Source organism: Borostomias antarcticus (genome assembly GCF_949987555.1).
Source record: "Borostomias antarcticus genome assembly, chromosome: 3".
Classification (NCBI taxonomy): Eukaryota; Metazoa; Chordata; class Actinopteri; order Stomiiformes; family Stomiidae; genus Borostomias; species Borostomias antarcticus.
In genome coordinates this window covers 14,140,360-14,167,018 of record NC_140236.1, presented here as the reverse complement: position 1 = coordinate 14,167,018, position 26,659 = coordinate 14,140,360, and the positions used below count along the sequence as shown (strand labels likewise).

At 43.5% G+C, this 26,659-nt stretch overlaps 1 protein-coding gene across 1 annotated transcript in view; it reads left to right on the top strand.

Moving 5' to 3' along the window:
* Positions 1-26,659, top strand: part of LOC311307250 (metabotropic glutamate receptor 4-like) — a gene marked incomplete at both ends in the record, with an annotated part of 188,717 nt that overhangs the window by 112,654 nt on the left and 49,404 nt on the right. Inside the window, one exon of the mRNA XM_084436047.1 lies at positions 23,655-23,790. Within this exon, the coding sequence (XP_084292173.1) occupies positions 23,655-23,790 (136 nt within the window). The remainder of the gene's footprint in view (positions 1-23,654; positions 23,791-26,659) is intronic.

Genomic DNA, 26,659 nt, shown 5'->3' with positions numbered 1-26,659 from the left:
GGTGGGTGTCTCTGTGGCACGGCGGCGGACCAGTATCCAGTGCGCATATTGAGAGATACGGGAGCAGCCCAGTCTTTTATACTCTCTGATATTCTGCCTTTCTCTGAAAAGTCTTCCACTGGTTCTAGTGTATTGGTGCAGGACATCGAAATATGTGTCGGTGCCTCTCCATCTGGTGCACTACAGTTGTGATAGCCAGTGGAGTGTAAGGTGGCCGTGCGTCCGTCTTTTCCAATAGGTGTAAATGTTCTTGCTCGGTAACGATATTGCTGGTGGCAGGGTTATGCCTATGCTGGAGGTTTTGGAACATATCCCTCTGTTCTACAGCCTGATGTGTTGGCCCAGAGCTAGGTTTCCTGAAGTGTTCCCTGTGTGCGCATGTAGCCTACCCGTGCGCAGGACTGAGTGAGGACTTGGTTGATACCGTGTTCGCGACTGAGTTGTCTGACTCATCAACTGCCCCGGTTCCATCTATGCCCACTTCGCCTACCGCTGACACAAGTGCTCGTAGTCAGAGCATGCTCCAGAGTAAAAACCTTGTGTCCGAGCCTACCCAGCTACCTATGACACGCAGTAACCTGATTTCCTTACAGAGGACAGATGTTGAGTTGGCCAAGTGTTGGGAGGCTGCTCGGGATTAATGGATGATGCTACGAATTAGGATGTAATCTATTTTGTAGATGATCTCTGTTGTATATTGAAATAATATACAACAAAACAACTACTCGTCCTCTCTCTGTATATGAATGTTATCATATCACCACCACAGATATACTCAAAACATATCTTCATTATTTTAGCTATTTTTGCCATAGGTGTCACATAGACTAGCCAAGAGCCTGGCTATGCATCGTAACGTCTGATCAGCTGTTTTGTGCAAACTACTTAGAGGCCACTAGCCTACTAAAGCAGGTCACTAGCTATAGATAAAAATGTCCAATATTTGATGACACCAATGACAATTAGCTAGCTAGCTCATCAGCAATCAATAACCTTTATTTATCCAGGCAAGTAGTTAAGAACTTCTTATTTATAACAACAGCCTGGCAGGAGGCAAGATAACAGCCTGGCAGGAGGCAAGATAGGCTCCTGCATGTGGGAGAAAAATAGTTCCATTCTTAAACCCAGTCATTAAATGTATCATTTCAAATTAATTTGAGTATTCGTTTCACGCACTTCCCACTGTTATTGACACTATAGCTGCCCAATCAGATTCAACAAGTAGTAAATCCCTTTCCGGTTGACACATTTCTAATGTGATTTCTGGTTATTGTCGTTGTGTTTTTGGGAGTTGCAATCGTGGTTTCCAATTTGCTATTGTGTTTTCTCTCTTGCTGTTGTGTATTCTGTATTGCATTTGTGTTTCCGACTTGCAGTTGTGTTTTGTGACTTGCTGTTGTGTTTTTTAACTTTGTTGTTGTGTTTGAACTTTGCGGTTGTGTTTTTTGAACTTGCCGTTGTGTTCCGGATTTGCCGTTGTGATTTGCACTGTGACGGTTTGACTATTTTTATAATGTGGTTGCCAGTCAGGCTAAACCTGACAATGAAAGATTTAAGGTTCTTTTTTATCCCCTATGGTCAGTCAACCTCACAAAGGGTGCATGTATCAGCTCTTTTATATTATATTTGTATATTTTATAGTATATTGACTTATCATGAACCCTCATACAGGTACCAATGTTTCCGTTCTTAATATTAAATTATATTTTTCTCATAACCATTATACACACATTTAAATAATACACCGTACCAATGCGTTGCATTCAATAGGGCAAATAAGGCACACGTAATATACGGAGCAAAATCAAAATATATTCAACCAAAGCATGCAATTAAACAAAACAAATTGCAGTTCATTCGCATAGGCCGTCACCATAAATCAATCACAAATCGAAAATATATCGCACCAATCAGTCAGATCCAGCTACATCAGTCCAATTCCGACAGCGCAAAACCTCACAAAAATTAAGAGTCCTTGGCTCAGTTCAGTCTTTGGATCTGTAGGCTACAACTTAAATCTCGACCAGCACAAAACAAAATAACAATTCCACTCACGACACCGTCACTGTCACCCCGTAAGTTTCATCAGTAGGCTACAGTGAATAATCGCTAGTTTGTAAATCCCGCAGCTGAATGCTATTCCTTGGGTGGTTATTATCAATGAAACAATTCGAACAAAGGACGGTCTAGCCACTTCCTTGTTTTGTCGCGCGCTTCTAGGGAATAAGGGAAGAGCCTCTAAATAAACCACTGGAATTGGTTGAGTGGATTTGGTGACAGCTGATTGGTGGAAAAAAATGAGTGATGGTTTGGGAGTCAACTACATCGGGTAGGGCGGTGACCGAGACGGAATCGTCACACTCCCCCCCCTTTGAAGAAAGCCAGACGGCAGGGAGGCGTTACTTCACTCAAAACCAAGGAAATCTTCATCGTCGCTCTCCTCTGCAAAAATGTCCAGGATCCTCTGGCGGTCCGAGCGGCACTGGTCCTCCATCCCCTCAGCCGTAGAGTTGAAACCCAGAAACTCCTCATCCCCACTCTCTTCAGCAAAAATGTCGAGGACACGCTGTCGGTCTGAACGACTTTGTTGTTCCTCCATTTCCTTGGCAGAGGGATAGCAGGGCTTGAGACGGGTGACATTCACCACTCTGACATCCTCTCCAGTGTCTTCCAATGCAATCTGATAGGTAAGGGCACCCACTCTCTGTATGACACGGTAAGGTCCCTTCCATCGCGGGGCTATTTTCGCAGAGAAGGACTTTTCAGCTTTGGAGTACGGGTGGGTGCGCATCCAGACTCGGTCTTGATCCTTATACTCCACTTCCCTCCGATGTTTGTCATAGTTTTTCTTCTGTTTCTGTCTAGCGTTCTTGAGCTTGCTGGTGACAAAGTCTTTTAGCTCACACAGCTGGGCAACCTTTCCAAATGCTGGGGCGTCAAGAGTGCACTCTCGGGGCAGCAACAGAACCTCCATGGGTCCCCTCAGAGGCCGGTTGAGGTTCACCTCAGCAGGTGTCACTCCGGTGGATTCGTGGACAGCAGAGTTCAATGCAAACCGGAATTCGGGTAGGTATTTATCCCAGTGCTTATGGTTGTCATCAACATAGGAGGCAATCATGGTTCTTAAATTCCGGTTGATCCTTTCTGTTAGGTTTGTCTGCGGGTGATAAGCGGTCGTCCTCTTCGGACCCACGTTCCACTGCTTGCAGACACTTTCAAAGACAGAGGAAACAAACTGTGAGCCCTGGTCTGAAAGGATGAAGTTTGGTACTCCCCAGCGAGTTAGGATTTCTTCTGTAAGTACCTTGGACACAGTCTCAGCAGTTGCACGTCGTAGTGGGAAAAGCTCCACCCATCGTGAGTAGTAATCTACAAATACCAAGAGGTAGACATTTCCCTTGGAGCTTCTAGGGAAAGGGCCCATCAGGTCAACCCCCAACATCTCCCAAGGGCTATGGACGACAGTCTGTTGGAGTTTTCCAGCAGGTTTCCGGCATTCCGGCTTGTGTTGTTGGCATATCTGACAGCATTGGACATAATGTTTGACATCTAAGCTTAGGTTTGGCCAATAAACCAAGGCTTGCAATCTTTTATAGGTTTTGAACCTCCCCAGATGGCCAGCCAAGGGGTCCTCATGGAAGAGCTGCAGCAGTTGGGTTCGTAGCGGTGATGGTATATATACCTGGTACAGCGTCTTATGAGGCAGCTGCACCACTCGGTATACCTTGTCCTCCAAGATGGTATATTTGATAGCCGAGTTCTCCACAACTTCACCCTGATCCACAACAGACTGGTACAATTTCCGTACGTCTGGGTCTGCTTGTTGAGCCTTCCAGAGGGCTTCGTCTGAGATCTGCAGGTCTTTCACCAGATCCAGCTTGAAGGACAGGACAGAGGCACAGGTGGGCAAGGGAGGACTATGTCCATCAGCTGGGGCTCTGGACAGCGCATCAGGCACCGTATTGTACTTTCCCTTCCTGTACTCCACTGAAAAAATGAACTCCTGGAGACGTAAGGCCCACCTGATGAGACGGGTGCTGGGTTTCTGGGTCTTGAAAACCCACACCAAAGAGGAGTGGTCCGTCACAACAGAGAACAGCCTTCCTTCCAGGTAGTATCTCCATTTTTCCAACGCCCAGACGACTGCCAGACACTCCTGCTCGGTGGTGGAATAGTTCCTTTCAGCGGTGTTCAGACTGCGACTGGCGTATGCTAGAACCTCTTCGGTCCCAAGTCCCGTCTGCTGAACCAGAACTGCACCAAGGCCAACCTCGCTGGCGTCGGTGTAGACAATGAAGGGCAGGTTAAAGTTTGGATGTCCCAGTATGGGCGGGGACACAAGGCAGCGTTTCAGGGTCTCAAAGGCATCCTGGCACTTCGGCGTCCAGATAAACTTGGCTCCCTTGCGCTTCATTGCATTCAGGGGCTCTGCCAGCTGGGAGAAGTTAGGCACGAACCTGTGGTACCACCCGGACATTCCTAGAAACCTCTGGACTTCCTTGAGATTCCTCGGGACAGGGAAATCCTGTACAGCTTGTGTCTTCTCTGTATCCACCTGAACACCAACTGCAGAGACGACATGGCCCAGGAAGTTAAGGGAAGATCGGAAGAAATGACTCTTTTGCATATTGACTGTCAGTTTGGCATTCCTCAGAGCATTGAAAACAGCTTGAATGTCGTAGGAGTGTTGTTGCCAGGTCGGGGAGTAAATTATGATGTCATCAAGGTATACAAAGCAGATTCTCCCACGAAGCTTCCCAAGGGTAATTTCCATGAGCCGCTGGAAAGTGGCTGGGGCGTTTTTTAGGCCAAAGGGCATGACTTTAAATTGGAAGAGCCCATGAGCACAGCCAAACGCTGTCTTTTTCTGGCTCTCTGGATCCATTCTGACCTGCCAATATCCACGATTCAGGTCAAGGGTGGAAAACACTGCAGCTCCTGCGAGAGACTCCAGGATCTCCTGAACCGTGGGTAAGGGGTAGGCATCAGTGTGCGTGATGGCATTCAGTCTCCGGTAGTCGACACAGAATCTGAGTCCTCCAGTTTTCTTGGGTACCATCACTACAGGTGCAGCCCAAGCAGAGGATGATGGCTCTATGATGTCGTCGGCCAGCATCTCGTCAATGAGCTCCTTCATCACTTTGAGCTTAGGTGGAGAGACTCTGTATGGCTTCTGCTTGAGAGGTATATCCTGTGTGAGGAAGAGCTTGTGGGTCAGGATACTGGTGCGGCCCAGGGCTGAGGTACATACATCTGCATTATCTCGTAGCTGCTGCAGGAAGCATGTTTTTTCCTTTTCTGGGAGCTGAACATCTTTGACAGCCAGGAGGAGTGGATCGGTCCCCTCTTCTAGTGCACCCAGAAGTGTAAGGTCACACGGGGCTGTAGCAGAAAAAAATGCGACAGGTGAGGCTGGTCCCCAGTCATTGATGTTAAGTGAGCTGCGCATGAATGGATGTCTGACCTGTGGATCTTGCAAGAACCAGTAGGTCTGTTCAATGATGTTGATCTGGAGTCCACTAAAGAACAGAAAGTCCAATCCCAGGATAACGGGGAAGGCCAGGGATTGCAAGGACAGCACAACAGAAGGGAAGACCCATGTTCGGTTGTGTATAGTGAAGGTCATGTCTCCCCACCCCAGGGGTTGTCTGGTTCCCCCATCCGCCAGGTATAGTGGGCCCTCTGTCCACGGTTTCAACTCCTCATTGCTGCCTTTCACCTCTGTCCAGAGTTTTTCATTCAGCAGGGTGTAGGTTGAACCTGTGTCCACAATGGCTGCGCCTTTCCATGGACCGATGATAAGAGGAATCAACAACTGGTGAGGAAGTGAGTTCAAAGAGGCAGAGCTGCAGGATTGAAAGGAAAGTGGTGATTTCCCAGGACACTCAGAGGCTGGGAGAGTGGATATTGTGGGATTGGAACCCAGCCCAGGTTGTAACCCGGAGGACTTTGAGTATTTGTTGCCTCTGTTGGCCTGATACTGAGGGCACTCTCTAGGTGGGTGTGAACTTTTGCATCTCCAACACACCACCTGAGAAGGGTTAGGGGTTGAGATGGATGTAGCTGGTGAGGCTGAATGTGTAGGCAAAAACGGGGTAGGTTTGAGTTGCTGTTGTTGTTTTGATGCCTTCTTTCTCTGTTCATATTGGAGCTGGTTCTCCCGGTCCTTCTCCAATTGTTGGCCCAGGCGGACCAGAGAGTCAACAGAGGTGACCTGAGTGCTTCTCAGTTGGCTGGCTAGGTGAGGATTAATGTTCTTCAGGATCAACTTGATGACCTCTTTCTCCTCGATGTCAGGCCTCCAGCGTCTACAGAGAGAGCGGTAAGTATAGGCGAAATCACGAATACACTCCCCTTCAGCCTGTACACGAGTCCGTACTCTCTCCGCCAGCTCATCTTGGTAATCCTCTGACAGAAAGGCTGCACGGAACCTCTGCTCGAACTCAGTCCAGGAGGTGGTGTCCAGGCGAGCAACGTCCCACCAGTCTCGGGCTGTGCCATGCAGCACGCTTCTGAGAGTGGCGACCAGCTCCTCATCGGTGAGAGGGTGAAGGGCAAGATAATCTCGACATGTATCCAGGTACAGTAGGGGATCTTGAGTGTCCTCAACTCTTCCAAAAGAAGGGAACTGCAGTTTAATCGGGCTTTTCCCTTTGTATCCGCTTCTTAGATCCATCTTAAGGGGAGAAGTAGAAGGGGAAAGGAGTTCTGGTCCTGAGGCTCCAGCCTGCATGGTTGACTGCAGTCGGTGACGAGGATGAATGGATACTGGCTGCGTGACATCTAGAGGGGCAAGGGGTGTGGTCTGGACCGCGGAAGAAACCTGGGAAGTGGCATGGAGGGTATACTGTCTGACGGATGTCAATTCAGATGCCATAGTGTCCAGCTGATGTGTACATTTGGTAATGTCAGATGCCACATTCCGTATGGTGGTTACCAGAGGAACCAATGCCAGGTTTACATCCTCCATAACTTGTGACTGGTGTTGCTGTAGTCTCCAAGAGAGTGTGGAACTGAACTGTGATCGGTTAAACTCCAAATGTTTTTCTAATTGTTTTTCCATGGCTTCCAGTAATTGTTTTTGTCCAAGCTCGTGCATTTTCAAGAGCTTTTGTGTGAGAGCTTCCAGTGCGCCATCCATGGTTTGACTGAGGCGTTGTTGCTCAGTTTATTAAAGTTCTCCAACAATGATTGATGTGTGTTGTGCTCCACATTTCCGTCCTCCCTGTGGACACCAGGGGGTGCTGTTGCTGCAAAATGCATGTATTCAGTTAGGTCCATCTCCTGGAAGATGTGTGGAGCTAGATTTTGGGCAGTAGCTGGTGCCTCCATCGGCACAGACGGAGTCAGGTCCATATCCACAAGGGTGTTTGATGTTGTGTGTTGAATAGGAGATGGCATTTTTCCTGTCCCTCTTGAACGTGGGCGGGGTACAGGCCGGATTCCTGTCTCATTTAGGGGATCAAAAAGAGTCAACACATCCTGGTCCATTGCTTGTCTCTCCATTTAGATTTTTTTTTAAATTTCTTTTCAGGTATACTTGATGGATGGTTGCATCTTTGAATGTGTTCTTATATCAGAAGTTTGAGTTTAGAACGGTCTTGGTATAACTGTATTAAAGCTTGATAGGTCCCTTCGTGGTTGCCATTTTTTATGTGACGGTTTGACTATTTTTATAATGTGGTTGCCAGTCAGGCTAAACCTGACAATGAAAGATTTAAGGTTCTTTTTTATCCCCTATGGTCAGTCAACCTCACAAAGGGTGCATGTATCAGCTCTTTTATATTATATTTGTATATTTTATAGTATATTGACTTATCATGAACCCTCATACAGGTACCAATGTTTCCGTTCTTAATATTAAATTATATTTTTCTCATAACCATTATACACACATTTAAATAATACACCGTACCAATGCGTTGCATTCAATAGGGCAAATAAGGCACACGTAATATACGGAGCAAAATCAAAATATATTCAACCAAAGCATGCAATTAAACAAAACAAATTGCAGTTCATTCGCATAGGCCGTCACCATAAATCAATCACAAATCGAAAATATATCGCACCAATCAGTCAGATCCAGCTACATCAGTCCAATTCCGACAGCGCAAAACCTCACAAAAATTAAGAGTCCTTGGCTCAGTTCAGTCTTTGGATCTGTAGGCTACAACTTAAATCTCGACCAGCACAAAACAAAATAACAATTCCACTCACGACACCGTCACTGTCACCCCGTAAGTTTCATCAGTAGGCTACAGTGAATAATCGCTAGTTTGTAAATCCCGCAGCTGAATGCTATTCCTTGGGTGGTTATTATCAATGAAACAATTCGAACAAAGGACGGTCTAGCCACTTCCTTGTTTTGTCGCGCGCTTCTAGGGAATAAGGGAAGAGCCTCTAAATAAACCACTGGAATTGGTTGAGTGGATTTGGTGACAGCTGATTGGTGGAAAAAAATGAGTGATGGTTTGGGAGTCAACTACATCGGGTAGGGCGGTGACCGAGACGGAATCGTCACAGCACGCGTCGGCCACCGTAAGTTGAACATAAAATCACATGACGATCTGTTTTGAATACATTGAATTGGTCGCAGGGCTGGGAGGTGCTCAGAGGTTGTAAAGGGTATTCCCAGCTTTCTATTGATGTACAAAAACAACAATCACCAAAATGGAGTTACAGTAAGTGGTTTTCTCCTGACAGTGACGACGGCCCTATACCAGTGAAGCCAATTATGAGGTTGCTGATGAATAACATTTTTGATTCTGAGGGATATCATTCTAATAGCGGGTGTGTGGTTTTCTGACTGTCGTTGATCCTCTGACCGTCGTTTACAGGCTTGTGCAAACAATAGAACATAATATGCATAGAATTGTTCACAATTTCCACCAAATGGGAAACACACCCTTCTCACTGCTAAGCACTGGTTCTGAACTTGCCTCTGAAGAGGCTTCTGTTTCTGTGAGTGATGTCAGATACTCAATGACCTTTCTGGCTGAATGGACAGGACCTCTTTCCTCAGCTTGTTAAATCTGTGCTTGCATTCATCTCATTTGAGAGAGGACTTGAGATCCTGTTACAGTAATCACACTTATTACACAGCATCACACATGGCTATTTTCACTTTAATTTATCTTCGCTTTCCTTCCTTCTCTGCTACTTGGTTTTACACTTCCAACACCACCGTTTACACATGCACCTACTTTCTCTGGCCGTGTTTCCCATAGCCATCGTAGTGCTACGTTCATCGTAAGATACGTTGTAAGCTCTCCCTCTAGGTGGCGTGTCGTTTCCCAGAGCCTTCTTAGGCTAAGGTATACCTTGGCTAAGGAGGCTCTGGGAAACAACTCTTCCCAAGGTACATTGTAAATCGAGCTTACGATTTACCTTCTGAAGATACATCGTAAGCTCTCCCTTGAGCTGACGCACAGTTTCCCAGAGCCTCCTTAGCCAAGGGATACTTAAGGGCGGTCTGAACTAGCCTGGTATGACCTAGCGAGCTCACTGCTTCGCTCCGCAATACCGGTCTGGCCTTCGCCCCATAGAGAGCGATTGTGGGCGGGGGTACTTGCCTTGACAGACAAACACTTTCAGCCAATCAGCGTTCAGCAAACTTTTGCCAAATCCAGTCGGAAGAACGGCAAAAACGTCTTTTCAACCGAGAAACTCCGCTAGTGCATACTCTTGTTCTTGTTTAAGTGTTGTGATTAAGTCTATTTCTGCAATAACTGCACTTATAGCTCAAGCTGCGTTTATTCTTCTAACGGTAACGATACCACTCGTTGCTTCGGGAGCCGCCATGTTTTTTTAGCGAGTGGCAGGGACACGAACCAATCAAGGGCTGCTTTCCACTGTGGGGCGGGACAGCAGTTAAAACGCAGTCCCTGATTGGCCCGGTATGGTCTGGATTTTAGCATAATCGCTCTGGAGGAGGTGAAGGCCAGACCGTTCTGCTTTAGTGAAAAAGAATGTGAGCTCGCGAGAACGGGATGGTCGTACCAGGCTAGGTCTGAACCCATCGTAAGCTGTCCCTTAGCGATGCGCTCTGTTCATCCCGTTATAGTTTTAGCCCAATTACAGCAAAATTATAAAAAGGAGAGTTGCAATATAGCGCACATCTATCCACCCTACCTGCGCAAATTACATCATTAGTGTACAATAAAAGTTATGTAAATTAACGATGGAAACAAAGTTTTTGTAGCCTACATAACACATCACAGGAATGTTGTCTTTTAAATTTGTATTGAGCCAAATAAAATATAGGGACTATCCATAATATAAATTCAACATTTTCTTATGTTAAGGAGCAACATTTTCTTATGTAAAGGAGCAATTTGATGGCATGGCTTTTCTGGCTGTCTGTAGGCTACCCCACCACTATAGCCTATAGGATGTTGACAGATATTAGACAAATTGGTTCATCCAATGAGGTCGTCTAGACCCATAGTAGGGTAGATACAGGTAATTAATTAAGGTCCCCTTCTATTTAGTGTGTCACAGCCAACTCGTGCTTCATGTATACATCATGGCTGCATTAAAACAATATTGTGTTTAATTCATGAGTAGCGTATTGTGTTATGTAGGAAATTTCGAAATGCCTATCAACATTTCCTACCTGATAGGATGTGCTACCCATGAATTGAACATAACATAGTTAGGGATGGGACGGTTTGAAATTTTCATATCACGGTCATAGTGACCAAAATTATCACGGTTCACGGTTTTATCACGGTTAGGGATGGGTCTCGTTAATTTTTATCGATACTGATACCATTATTGAGATTGCTTAACGATTCGGGTCTTTATCGATCCCACTATCGATACCCTACTTTTCTACTATTTGATGGAAAGACAAGACAACTATAAATTCTTAAAAGAACTGAATTGGTATTGTTAATTTGTGACACTACTGATGCACAGGGCATAACGTAAAAAGACAAAAAATAAATAATACTGCATATAAATTTAATAAAGTAGCCTATAGGCTATGCTTTACATAACAACACACCATTACATAACAAATGGCTGCTCTTAAACAGTATTAGAGAAAGACAATCTCCCTCCCTCTTTCCATGCCCTTCTTCCCTCCCTCCCTCTCCCTCACAAAACACAATTTCTACCATGGAAAGAATGTGAGTTCAACACTTCCACTTTTCTACTAAACAGCTGCTCACAGCCGTTCAAACAATCACATAATTGCTACTATACATAACAAGCTATTACTACTGTATGTTCTTACCAGTAAGAATTAATGATATATAAACATCATTGTGTCTAAGCATCCATGGAGAAGAACAGTTGTGCATCCATTTTTTATTTTTACGGTACCATCTCCTGTCCCTTGGGTGTGTAATAGGAATGAATGTTGCTGCTACAGAGAAGCATATTGGTACTGACAGTAGATGGGAGAGAGAAGAACCATGCAGCGTCTATAGAGGTTATTTTTAGAGCTGGTTCCCTCATGGAGGTGAGAGTGGTAGTGAGTATGTACGGAGACATTGGGGGAGAGTCGGTGGCAGTCTCTTCAGCCCGAGAGATCTCGCCATGGTTCATTTGTTTAAACCCTCCTTCGCCCCTTAAGGTTATTTACAGTACCTATTTATTTGTTGCTGAACCATCCTCGCAAACTGCTTTTCCAAAGCAATTCATATTTCCCTGATTGTCTTACCGTAGATCTCCAAACTAGTTCTTCTTCATCCAAATTAGTTCTACTTTAGATTTGATCATTGGTTTATTGTTTGAATATGTGTCAGTAAGGTATGCTTAGCAGAACATATTTATCATTACAAAAACAGCAGATAATTGGGCCTAATGCTATGCATTTTCCCTGAGATGGAGACGATAGTTAAGTTGCTTCTATTCCAGGGCTGTTTTCCATATGTATTCAATTGCTTTCTGTCTGTATTTTTCCCTGGACAGGTGATGGAAATAGGTAGCAGTATGAGATGGGTTTTGATCAAAACTGGAGGGAAAGTGAGGGAGACTTTCCTTAAGCTGATCTAGCTCATTAAAACCTGTCCTACAGCAGAATGTAATCTAGCAATGTGTTTTGTGGGGGAAAACAACAACAAAAAATAATATATCAGAAGGGACTCATTACTGGTAGAGTATTACCTTGCATGAACTGAATAGAAAAAATCACAAATCGACTGATAACAGGCTATTTTGAGGCAGCCGGAAACATTAAAATGTTAGATTTGATTAGTTAAGCATAAACCTATATGATAGCACCTCCTGTAACAAAAAACCTGTAAAACATTTTATACGTTTAATGGGGTAATACAGTAATAATAGTACAGTAGGACCCCACTCATCCGAACTTCAGAGATCCGAACCTCCCGGTCTACCGGACAGGCTTAAATTTTTTTATTTTTTTTTAGCCTGCTATCTGGTTACTGGTGGGATTTTCATTACAGTACTGTATCCTACTGTGAATAAAAACAGAACTATATGTAGACCTACATGTTGCCTGTAGGCTGTAGCCTACTGTCACGTTTAATTTCTTTGTTACTCTAATGTCGAGCATAAAACGCAAACGAGTCTGCTGCGCGAGAGCTGCATTCCTTGGTAGCCAGAAAGCGCGTCAGAAACCTGAAGCAGCATCAGGTAATTTTTCGTTCCCAGTTAATGGACTTCAGGAACACATACGTGTTGTGAGCATGTAGATTAGCCTACTAGACCTACTGTATTTGTTAAATAATAGCCTACAGCCTAGGCCACGTTAGCCTACATCGGTTGTTTTAGAGACTTTCTTTTAGGCTACAATAGCCTAAGACACGACAACTTGTCTGTCATTTCATTTATTTATTTATTGATTATAATTTGCTCTAATTGTTCTAATGTTGGGTTGTTTTTAGGCTATACCATTTTGTTCTACGAATACAGTAGCCTATCGATGTAGCGTACGCCTCATTTGAGAATAAAGTACTGTATTTGATCAAAGCACGCACTCAATTGGAAATTCGGTTATTTTATTATAGGCTACTGTAGGTCTATTATAGGCTAGGCTATATGAGTTTAGTTGGCTATTTGATTGCAATTTTGATGCATTTTCACAAGTAATTAAGGTTATTTATCCGTCTATTATGAGTCTATATGGAACAAGTATACCACTTATTGAATTTGGTGCATTTTAACATAAGTTTCAGTCATCCGGACATTTCAGAGATACGAACGACCTTCGGTCCCGTTGGGTTCGGATAAGTGGAGTCCTACTGTATATGGACCCAGTTGGGGGGGGGGGGGGTTCAAACTGCCAATCATCAAGCTCATGCCTCTGCCATTAGACCAAGAGAGCATCAGAGGGTTAGCTGTAAATATCTCATTACGAATTTGTTCTGAACTACCTGTTTCCTAGGTTTCTACTGACTGCAAACTTGATTGCAGCAAAAAAAAAAGCACATGCACACTAGACCTACTTCTCCCTCAACAGTGAGAGCTTTGAATGTGTTTCTAGCGAGGGTGTGGGCCAGAGGTCCAGTATTGATGCCAGCGCTAACTCCAGGGGAGGAAACCCCTCAGCATCCATAGAGCATATGCTCAGGGACCTGGGGACTGATACCAGCGAGGTGAGGACAGAGAACAGAGGCTTGTCTCCCTTTGAAGTGGTCGTTCCTAAAGTAGCGTCTCCCCTGTGTCCGTGTTGCTACTTTACAGTATGATAAAACAGCTAAATGGATATTTGAACTTGAAAGTGCAGTTTAGATTGGGTCCAATGGATCAGAGGTTTTCTAGCCTGGCTCCAGCTACTGAATCTTACACCCACTTTCATTTTCAAAGTGCAATTCAGGGTCCGGAAAGGCTCTTGTCCAGTGTGATTTATCGTTTGGGATTCCAACCAGGCCAATCAGTGTCCTTTGAATGCCATGAAAGAATTAAACTGGTTAGGGGATGAACTAATCTGAGGACTCCCTCTTCGGCAACATTTGAGACAGACTGAGGAACATTCACAGTAGAGCATAAAATGTCACTTTTGTTTGTAAAATAATAACAATAATAATAATAATAATAATAATGGGATTTTTGCATCTTGTGTTGAATTGTTATTATTAGTGTGGTTCCAGGCTTTCCCATTATTACAAACTAGCACCAAATATGAGACTGCCGAAGTATGGTCAGATGTATGATCAGATGTATGGTCAGATGTATGATCAGATGTATGGTCAGATGAATGGTCAGAAGTATGGTCAGATGTATGGTCAGATGTATGGTCAGATGCATGGTCAGATGTATGGTCAGATGAATGGTCAGAAGTATGGTCAGATGTATGGTCAGAAGTATGGTCAGATGCATGGTCAGATGTATGGTCAGATGTATGGTCAGATGTATGGTCAGAAGTATGGTCAGATGCATGGTCAGATGTATGGTCAGATGTATGGTCAGATGCATGGTCAGATGTATGGTCAGATGTATGGTCAGACGCAGGGGCGTCATGCAACCCAAAAAACCGAGGGGGCACGAGATAGCGAAGCACGTGCGCGCAGTGTGCGTGCTTGGTGTGCTTAGCGCGCGCAGTGCAGGCGAAATCTTTTTGATGCATTTTTGCAGTTTAAAAGCACACTACCAGTTGTCACTCAAGCAGTGTGAAATTAAATAAAAAGTAAGGGAAAACAAATCTTCCAAATTCCAAATTCAAGTATATTGAATCTGATATACTGAATAGCCTAATATTTGGAGGACCTGTTCATCAGTTAATGACAACCTTAATGTAAATGTATGCAAGCAGACCATGAAAATGTGTTTATCTGAGACGAGGCGAGGGGGGGGGGGGGGGGGGGCTTCCAGGTCCAGTGTTAATTTGGAAGAAACCAAATCCACCGGGAAAGAGGGTGTTTGGCTTTTTGAAAGAGGTTATGGTGGCTTTTCGAGGTGGTCTATGACATAATTAAAATAATACATTCAGCTCAGTAAAGAGAATAATCATAGCTCCGCATTGTAAAATGTAATGGTAAACAAACATTAACAGAAATGTAAAAATAAAATAAAAAATAACACCCCCAAATCTGAGGGGGCACGTGCCCCCTCAAGTTCTATAGGCATGACGCCCCTGGTCAGATGGGTAAAATCTGAGGCATGAGAATCATTGATCTTTAATAGGAAAACACGTCTTGCTTTAGGCGGCGCCAGCTATTAATAACAAACATCAACCTCTACATGAGACGGAGTGAGTCTATTCCTCAACTGTGGAAGAATCTAAACTGTCATGTAGTGGCTGTCACATGCATGACCAATGGTAGAGAACACAGCCAGATTCATCAGGAAAAAAGCCCCTGGGCGGAATAACAAAACCAGGAGACCGCGGAAAATAACAACAGAAAGAGAATTGTATTACAGAGTGTGAGGGCTTCACCCGGAAGTGACCCTCTGGCCTCACCAGCAAGGCTGTCAGCCTATCATTATTAAATGGTAAATGGACTGCACTTATAAAGCGTTTTTATCAACCCCCCCCCATACCCAACAGTATTCTCAGCTCTATTCTACTTCCACGTTCCTAACCTATTACTGTAGTTACAGAGCTGGCGCTGGGCCTTGTTTTATGATCCACAGAGCAGGTCTGACTGTGACGCAGTGAACCGGGGGTATTATTCCTGCATTGATTGCCCGGCAAGCTGGCTTTGTATTGGGTCAGGAGAGAGGAGTTCATTAGCATGCACATCCACTCTGTGGCATTTTGGCAGAGGGACAAAACAATTCTCCTGAAATGTTTCATTGGGAATTAGAAAGCCTTGTCTTGTTGGTAACCAGTGGATGTATAAGCTGGCACTAGACAGCTCCAAGGGTGAATACAGCTGCCTCAAGGCCCAGCTATATGTTACTCACTCATGGTGTACAGTAGTTGGGTTTTAGTATTATTGTGTGTGTCAGTGCTTGACAAGTAAGATTAGGACAAACCTGAAAAAATGGTAACACTTTTGAGTATGGTGCAATTTGTAAATTGTGTATATTACATTATTAATTGGTATTTAACCATTTTGTAAATGCATTATAAACCATTTATATATCTTGCTCTATGTTTGAAGCCCTGCCAATTCATCACCTGGACATTATGGACATAATTTACTCATGTCATTGCAAACTAGAAACCAGATTTGATCTCAACACATCTCTCGGTTAGGCTATAGTCCATGTACTGTACTGTATATGGTGAACGCTTTAGTGTGTGAAATAGTGAAGACAAACACCGATGAAACAGTAGAAGTCTTCATATCCACCTTGCATTAGCTGCACATGTTCAACATCAGTGTTGAATAATCATTTATAAACATTGGTAGAATAAATCATGACTCATGAACATGTATAACTACTAAAATAATGAGTGATATACTGTATGGGCATTTATTCACGAGTTACCAACATTTAAAACTGGTAAACAAACGTTTAAATTCAAGTGTAGACCCATTAACAAACTAGCTACTGTACATTTATAACAGCTTAAATCATAATGTTAATATAAACAAAGAAAACAAAATATTATAAGAGGACATCTGAACATTCATACATTTCTTAAGTAAGTAGCCTTGAGAACCAATGGTTCTATTTCGTGGAGCATCATCAACTGGCGGCCCACGGGCCAAATCCGGCCTCCCAAAGCTTCCCTTCCAGCCCTCAGAAGTAATTAAGTAAAGCTTTATTTCTATAGTGCCATTATCAGCATGAGTGCACAGAGTGCTTCACAAGTGGATATAAAAATACAAATCACACATACAAAATACAGATATAAAATACAAACACATAAAATACTGGCAGCTCCTACTATAACATAAAAATCACAACAACATAGAAAAAGTCAGTAGCTGAGCTACAGATGGCCAAATGCCTGCCTGAAAAGGTCAGTCTTCAACTGTCTCTTAAAAGAGTTTGCAGATTTTGTACTTATCTAAAAAAAAGAATCTTCCAATATTGAAGCAACACCAAAATCAGTTGATCAAAATAATTGTATTTGGAATGATTTATCGACCCTAAATATGTGCTTTTGACAGTGGGTTCTAAAGAATCTGTTATCTTATTATTGGCCAGTAGCCTAGTCTACACAACCCCATGCAGGAAATTAAGAAAGGCTCACTCACTAAGCTATGTTTGCTTTGCTGGTTGTGAAGCGGTAGAATAACTTGCAATAGCAATAGCCTATGCAAGAATATGGACATGCACACACACACACACACATAGGCTGTTCCGGGACCTCCTGATTTACAAATTAAGCACTGGGGTGCAGTATAGGTCTTAGTAGTATGGGAAAGCTACTGAAAATTAGTAATTGGTTAGTTACTTTCACAAGAAGTTGAAAATATTAAACAAGAATATATTTTTAAAATAATTTGTAATGTAAATGTAAATGTAATTTATGTAAATGTAATTTTACGTTATTTAAATGTTCTTAGCCGGTAGACAAACATACTCCAGGAGCTTGCTCGATCGCCTTGTTGAGAGGGGTCAGGGAAGAATTTTTACAGCTCACATATCTGGCCCCTGGGTGATACTGGTTTTTTGCTTTCCTCTGGAATATGTAGGGGTGGGACGTATGCCCACCTCCCTTGTTCTCTGTAAAGCGCATTGTGTTGCCTCTGGCTATGAAATGCGCTATACAAATAAAGCTTTGATTGATTGATTGATAATGATTTGAAAGTCTGCCCCCCACAGTGTCTGCTAAAAACAATTCTGGCCCTTGGAAAAATGTAGTTGATGACCACTGTCCTATTGGCTTGAGAAACCGTAGCCAGCTACACTGACTAAATAAAAAAAAAACATACACACACCTCTGCCCAACTAGACCCAATGCACCGCTATATAAGTGGGCTTCAACTGCACATCTGCTCCTAGAAACTTTCAGCTCGCAAGAAGAAGTAAGAAGAAAGAGATGACTACACAGCGACTCACGATAGAGCTGGCCAGCACTGCCTAGACTACCAGAGAGATTCTGCAGTTGCAGTGCCCTCAACAGTGACATGGGACATCAACTCTGCTTCCGCTGCATGGAGCCACAGCACGCCAAGGCGGGTCTAGTGCCATCTTCTGACTGCCAGGCCTGCGCTTTTCCTGAGCCTCTGGAAAGGCTTCACCGAGCGCACTTCTTTGATTGTCTTCGTTCTGTCTGGGGAACAAATATCCTGTACCCGAGGAGGGCGGCTCAGACGGGGGTAATGATGTTGGCATACCTCCTCAGAAGCCAGCGCCGATGCTGTCCCTCCCTCCATCTGATGAGGAAAAAGATTGTTCTGAGGGCAATGAAGAAGATGCGAGTGGTTTGTCTTCCAGTGGTTCTGATGCTTCCGGTTCGAGCTGTGGTGTCAGCTCGCAAGAAGTAAGAAGTATATGCTATATTAACAGACGTGACAACTACCTGTCTCACTGTTCAGGCTGGGAAAGGTATGTGTTCAACAAGGTCCGCCTTTCCATTGCTGCCCTGTTTGAGCTTTTCACAACCCTTGGTATAACTGCCGGCGGGATTTAGTCTAGCACTCTCCCATTTGGCGACGGTCATTAACTCAAATCGAGCGACAGCGCCCTTCCCTGTTGGTTTGACAGGTAGATCGGCTGCACGCTTGATGAGCAAAGCATGTAATCTCGGGGTTGTTGAGTCCTTAGTTCGAGCGGCGGCATGGTTTTCTGCTTCTACGTCAGATAAAACATTCCCCCATTTAACCGGGGACAGATACGAGATGTGTCTGTAGCCTCACCTAGCTGTGCAAATGAGCGACCGATGCTCCGTTTCTCTGATGTTTTTAACACCTACGTTCAGCCTTCTTTAAACAGTAGTGTGAATGTTGTGAATGACGTCGTTCTCACTCTATCTCAAAGTGCATGAGTCAACTAGTTTCACTGTTCTCCCCTTCATGTCCTCACGGGCGTTGTGGAGACAGTGATGCCGCATCCCGAAGGGAGTGGTGACTGTGGTCCTGTTGGAACATAGGAACAAGGGATAGGCCAAGGGATTCCTGCTACTTCCTTGTCCCAAAGAAGATAGGAGGTGTGAGACCAATTTTGGACCTCCACCTTTTCAACAAGGTAGTAAATGCTAGAAGCATCTCTTCCCGATGACTTTTGCACCAGCATAGATCTGAAAGACGCCTACTTCCATGTGCCAATAGTTCCTTGGCATTGGAAGTATCTGCACTTTGTCTTCCAAGCGAACCACCAATATAATAAGCTATGCTTACTGTAGCTAGCTAGAGATATTGGCCCCTGCATCATTTTACAACTTACATATTTGTTCGACCTTGCAACTGCTTGCTAGCTCGTAGCTAGCTAGCTACACTAACTTAGCTAACATTGGGGGAATTAGCTGTTGGATAGTGTTCAGACATAACATAGGCTGCCTGGTAGTCCACTGACCAGTTGCTGGTTAGCTACAGTATGAAAGGCAGGATCCCAGCCGACTGTTGCATCTCCCCATCCCACGACGGAGGGTTATCAACTGGGCTGTGACTCCGCCTCTCATCGCTAACCGGCAACTGGGCCAATTGAGGTAATCGTAGTTAGCTAGCTTGATCATAAATTACTCAAACTGAATAAATATGACACCAATAAGCACACACATGCTGTGACGTTTCACTCAAATCACCATCTTGTGTCCAGAATACAGTAGCATCCTCTCGATGCCTACTATATTTTGGGGGTAATTTTGGGAATATGTAGTACCTACTATATAGTACGCCAGATGTAGTAGGGACAATTTTGATGTAGCATGCTGCATCTGGTGGACTATATAGTAGGTACTACATACATAGTATGGACATTCTGACACGGCCCTTGACATAAAAGACATAAATAGTGGACTGGCTAGGGGTTTGTTGAGAGTGACATTTGATTGCATGTTAGCCATATTTCTAAGTCAAAAGAATTGTCCAAAAATTTCAGAGAAGAGATCCTTGCCTTGCACAAACAAGGAAAATTATAGAGATACATCAAAGATAGCAAAAACACTGAATATTCCTAGAGATACCGTTGGAAGTATAGTTTAAAGTTAAAGGAACAGTGGCTACACTACCTGGACGTGGTAGAAAGAGGAAGCTATCAGCGGCTGCCACAAGATTCCTGATGAGACAAGTGGTCAAAAACCCTAGTGACTACAAAACACCAGCAGCAAGACTTGGTGGCAGCAGCGCTGAGGGTTCAGTTTGCACAGTAAGGCGCATACTGAACACTGAAGGGCTCCATGCCCGGACTCCAAGACATACACCACTACCAGTGTTGGGAAAGTTCCTTTTTAAAATGAACTAGTTCAAAGTTCAGTTCACAATTTTCCAAACGAACTAGTTCAAGTTCAATATCAAAATGTCAAATTATGAACTAATTAAATAGTTCATAGTTCTCTTTTTAGTTCATTTTTTGCCGGTCAGGCAGGAGGCTTTGTCGGTCGGTCTGTCTGTCTTTCGCAAGGTTTTTCTACCCTAGTCTGCACACCTGGGTGGAATTTGTTGAGAACAGATGACTTCACCTATGCTGACGGGAGCTCAGGCCAGAGAGGTGATCAGCATTAAAGATCAGCTCATGGCTGATTCTTTGTGGATAACACCCCAGAAAAGTAGAGCTTGAGGGAGAAAACTGAGGAGAGGTCACATGTTCTGAACATGACCCACAGCTGGTACATCAAAGGCCTGAGGGTCTTTAAATGGTCTTCTGGGTCTGGCAGGAGCCAGGTCTGCTGGTCTTGTTATTTAAATGTGCTGCTCTGATCCCATTATGTTTTTGTTTTTTTAAATATAACCACCTCTTATTCATCCTTCATGCTATACATAGCATACACCACAATTGCTACAGCCCATTACAGAATAATAGACATTACAGCTGAAAATATGTCAGTAGATAGTTAAACAAGAGATATAGCAAAGGCACACTGTAGATGCAACATTTATTTATACTGCCTGAACCTTTGTGCATCAGCAGTTCAAAAATACAACAAATTACAAAACACAGGCGAGAACTGTAATGAAGGCTGAGGATCTGAGCAACTCACTTAAATATTCATAATTTGTCCCGTCAGTTGGGGTTTCCTCGTTGGATGCCATCCATGGGACCGTTTTATGGGCTAACGTTAGCAGCTAGTGGCGCGACAACAAGGCAAGTGGCAAGTTGGCGCTTGTTGATGATGTAATGATTCGGATTGCCAAATTTGGAACGTACCCCCCTTAGAATTGTCGTTGCTCTGAGCTCATTTTGACCGGTGAAGCCCATAAAGTTGCATAAATTGCAAATCAGGCAACACAAGAAGTTTCACAATATTGTGTGGACATCACTGGACAAAACATAATAAAAAGAACGCAATTATTAGGCGTTCGTTCGGTCGTTCACTAGCTTCAGGATGAACTCGTTCAGTTACGAGTAACTAACCCTAAAAGAGAGGCTTGTTACGTTACCGTTCTCCTTTGAAACGAACGAACGCACAAACGTCATTATTTTGAACGCGTTCGTGCACAACACTGACCACTACTGACCCAAAATCACAAGAAAAGTCGGCTCCAATATGCTCAAAACCATATAAATAAGACACATACGTTTTGGAATTCTGTTCTGTGGAACAATGAAACAAAACTGGAACTGGATCAGCGGTATGTCTGGAGGAAGAAGAATGATGCATATGCTGAAAAGACTCGGCCAGGGATCGAACCCACAACTCCCAATCGCAGGGCGGACACTCTAACCACAAGGCCGCTGAGCTGGTGGTACATTTCTTAAAATGAATAAAAATACGTGTGGGGAGAAAAATGAGCAAGTCTTCCCAAACAGAGCCAGTCCTCACAGTTTCAATTGGCTAGGTTCACTCCCAATTGCTACACGGTTCCCCCAGTTTCATTGGCAGGCCCATAAACTGAATTGATGGGTCTCAATGTCTCAGATCTGCCCCTTGTGGTCCATGGAAAGATTTTCTAATAACACATTCCTCATGCTGTGAAATATTACACAGGACAATTTTAATCTTCCATCCTGACATGCAGGTCTAGAAAATAGAATGGTACAAGTGTTGGTTTAGGGGGGAAACTATCCATGCTGTGGTCTACTTTTGGTTCACACAGTATGGAAGGTGATTCTAAGAAGCATCTGCTTGACTAGATTCTGAAAAACTGAGTTCATTCTATCTACGATGCATTGGCTCAGTGTGAGTAATGTAGTTCTGTCTGAGAAAGGAAGAAGCCTGGCACACCAAGACTCAATTTACTATAAACTACATCTCACATTTTTCACCTTTGCAGAATGTATGTCATCATAACCATCTAAAGTTTCAACTAGAAATGGTGCTCAGAAGGCACAGACCTCCGCCCATGAATGCATTCCATGGCTCTGTGCATGTGTACGTGCATGCGAGCAGGACATGTTTGGTATTGCTGCATTTTCAATTAATTGAATCGGACATGTCTCGACATGGGAAGGTCACAGAAAAATGGGGTTTGGACTGGCATGAAACTCTCGACGTAACAAATGCAGCAATACCAAACATGTCCTGCTCGCATGCATGTGCGCATGCACAGAGCCACGGAATGCATTCATGGGCGGAGGTCTATGCCTTCTGAGCATCATTTCTCGTTGAAACTGACAGATAGATAGATAGATAGATAGATAGATAGATAGATAGATAGATAGATAGATAGATAGATAGATAGATAGATAGAGTAGTGCAATGACATGATAAGTGCAATGACAAATAAACTGTCTATCTATTTTTGCGATTCGATTCATTGAAAATTATTGGGGGGACTTTTTCGCTCCCCAAGTCCAAAAAATGAATAGCGGTGAATGGCCCGGCCATGTTTGGGTGACTCGGGGCCCCATCCCGTTATTCGGATCTGCTCCAAAATTTAATTGGGTCTAAATTGAATAGGGTCTACACCCCTCCACCAAATTTAGTCTGGTAATATTTGTGTAATCCTAGTTCAACAAATGAATGGAGGGGAATGGACAAACCAGAAAACGGCTTGTGGACCCTCCGTGTGATTCGGATCGGCTCCAAAATGTAAAGGCTAGCAAACAAACACACATACACACGCCACAGAAAATATTATCTCTCAGCCTTCACTGTCAAATTATCAAAAAGCTAAATGGAGATATGTTTTTTGCAAATGAACTCTACTATATTGTGACCTGTCCGACAAATAAATCAATCAATACATAACTTACTCCCATGCCTCTTTGGCAGCATTCCTTTTTTTGTGAAGAGGCATTTGCATGTCGCAGCCTAATCAGCTGCTTTGTCTGTTCCATTGTTGTGTAAATTAAGAGTTTTAGGGATAAAGTGATGTTCTTTGGTTTTATCTTTTGATACCACATTCTGTGATTTTGTTTGAGGCTGTTAAATTGGTGTGAGTAAAAGGAAAAAGTTTGAGTGCTGTAGTCTATCTAAAATAATTGACAGTGTAGGAAGATGGAACTTTATTTATATATGCGGTTTCGCTTTATCGCTTTGGCACGTGCACTTCCTGCTTCGGCTATCGGGAGCTTGCACCGATGAGGCTCGCTATTTAAAGGTTTGACAGTTCACACGCACTCCAAGCGCACTTCGTGCTAATCGGTTTGGGACGGCCCTTAACATGCAGAACCTCGGGTGACCGCGCAGATGGAGGGGGACTGGAGGAGATAGGGGCTGGTTTGAGATTGGGCCATAGACAGTGTTTTTTGTCATTCATTCATGCTTTCAACTTCCTACCTCTGTCACTATGCAGGAGGTGTGTGCATTGCTCAGTCAGCGAAGATACCACGGGAACCCAAACCAGGAGAGTTCGACAAGGTCATCCGCAGGCTGAGGGAAAACTCAAACGCCAGGGTGGTTATTCTCTTCGCCAACGAAGACGACATCAGGTAAGAGCTGTGGACTGGTACACACACATACACACACACACATACACACACACACACACACACACACACACACACAGACAGAAACATCTCCTTTTGGAGGATGCAGCCCTGCATAACTGACTGCATTGTACAGTGCAGTCGGTTATTTCCTACAAAGCAAGGTCAACACAGGTCATGGACTCAAGGGAAGATAGAGACCCGGTATGGCACTGAACTTACATCTGGAGTTCTATGCACCAACAGGTAATAGGTTTAAAAGAAAAATCTTGCTTGCTGAGTGAAGAAATACAACCATACAAGGTGTGTAACTGTTACAACCATACAAGGTGTGTAACTGTTACAACCATACAAGGTGTGTAACTGTTACAACCATACAAGATGTGTAACTGCCTCAGCTGCCGGTCCCTCTTGTATTTCCCAATATTCTGAATTCTGAATCTGAATCTTCCCATGCATAAAAAATCACCAAACTTTGCACATAGGTCCTGTCCTATTTTAAAAGTCCTCAACTGGCATTGTGGGCCAATTGTCCTGTGGTGGCGCTACAGCAACCGTCTTAAGTTTAAAACAAAACAAAAAAATCATAACAAATCAGCCATACGTGCTATCAGTTTGCAACCACCACCAAAAGGTAGGCCCAAATGAGCAGAAACTTCCATACACTTTGAACTGGCAGGAATTATGAAGCCCATCACTCTGTTTTTTATCAAAAACTGTAAAACCTATCAAACATTACTTCTCCCACATTTTTGGTCAGTTGACACCCCACTTGCTACACTACTAGTCTTCAGACTGTCCTCCACAAACAGTCTTAACAGATTTTTGAGAAATTGAGCCCACAGCGCATGTATGCAGCTACTGCAAATACTCGCTAAATAAATCTCCAATGTTCATAAAAAATAACATTTTCATGACATGGTAGATGTTGTGTGAATTATTTTTGAATTTTATCTCAATTTTTTATTTAAGTTTTAAATAATTAGGGTCCGGGCAAAGAGCCTCATGTATTTGTCATTTGTCTTCTTCCTCTTCCTTCTCAAAACGTCCAGCCCGATCTAGTGCGCTGTAATATTTGTTCCTATATATATATATATATATATATTACCATGGCCTATGGTTATGCTTCCGCTTAAAAAAAGGTTTTATTAATGAAATGTGTCGGAGCCATAATGTCTTTTTTGTTTGAAAGCACATTAACCAGGTAAACACTTCCTGGTCGTGGGCAATGATTTGAGGAGGCTTCCACTGCTTGCTGAGCAGAGCACAAGTCCCAGAGCTCATTGACTTAATCCGGCCCTGATAGTGGGTAGGCTAATAGTGGATATGCAGTAATTACAGTAAGCTCAGGGCATTTCCGCCCAGCGTGCTTGCTCTGCCCTTGAACCCAGTCATTCTGAGCTGCCAGCCAGTTGAGGAAAACTCTTAAGCTCTCTGTGTTGTGCCCAGGGTAGTATAGACCTGAGATGGCCATGTCTGAAGACATTAGGCAAACATAAAAATTTTATGATAATAAATTGTGTACTTCTTTCTTCTCTTTAAGCAATAGAAATGTAATCTGGTGAATACGGCATGCTAGCCAGTGACACAACTAAGGGGGTGCAAAGGGTGCAGTGCACCCGGGCGCCACAATGAGGGGGCGCCAAAGAGCTGGGGCGCCATTGAAGAGCAGGAGCGCTGAGTGACTAACTCAAGGGGCCAGGAAGCGATTCTATTAATACATCCATGGACTAACTATACGCTTCATAAAGCTGCACTCCCCCACTCAGAACGGAGTTAACGTTAGCTGGAATAATGATGATGACCCACAAGAACAGGACGCAGAAACACATTTCAAGCAGTCTGTCTTTTATGTCACAGTAGATACAGTTTCTAGTGAGCTTAAATTCACACAGAAATGGATGTTTGAGATCATCTACCTTCCATAGTTTGACGTTTTTCCGACGCAAACAAGCTATGAGGGTGGGACATTAGTTTAGAGGAATTTGATTGGAACATTGACAAGTGGACGGATTTTAAGAACATTAGACAGATTCGATAGAAGGATAGCGTTGATTGACGGGTGGATGTTGTGAGATTATTGGCCTAAAATCTAAGGTACCTGTTGTCATAATTGCATGTGACCTACCACTTTCCAGGAAGTAAGAAATTATATACATTGATATAAGGTTACAACAAAAGAAGAATTTTGTATTTTTTTTGGCATACATCATTGAATAGGTGAACACTATGCCCAATTATGTGAACTAAAATGGGACAAAATGCTTTTTTCATTTCTGTGCGACTTTAAGGACAGATTTGAAAACATAGGGCAATCGCAGAGTTTTATAATCGAAATGGATAACATGACACAGGAGGAAATGAAAGAATCAGTAACACGATCCCTCTCACAAAGTGACGTTTCGAGAGACATACAAGAAATATATCCTGCAAGCCGTCTACTAAATAAAAATAGGTGCACAAAGGCAATAGATAAACTGAACTTCCTCTTAAAGTGAAATCTAGACTTACTTTTCCCTAATTTAATTGTAGCACTCAGAGTCTTCCTGACCATGCCAGTGACAGTAGCATCCGCAGAAAGGTCCTTCAGTAAACTAAAGATCATTAAAAATTACCTCCATTCCACAATGGAACGTCATTTTGATGAGATACTAGACAGATGGGCAAGCATGAAATCCAGACGCGTGAGTATCTAGGAGATACAGTAGGTTCAAGTAGCCCTGATGTGACCCCAGAGATACGCTGTCGCTCCTCTAATCTGGGGTCACGTATATAAGGATATAGAAAAGGGTGACCGGACTATTCCGGGCGGCGAATTTCAAATCTGACGCTCACCACGCATTCCTGTAGATGTCTTTTGTCATGTCGGGGC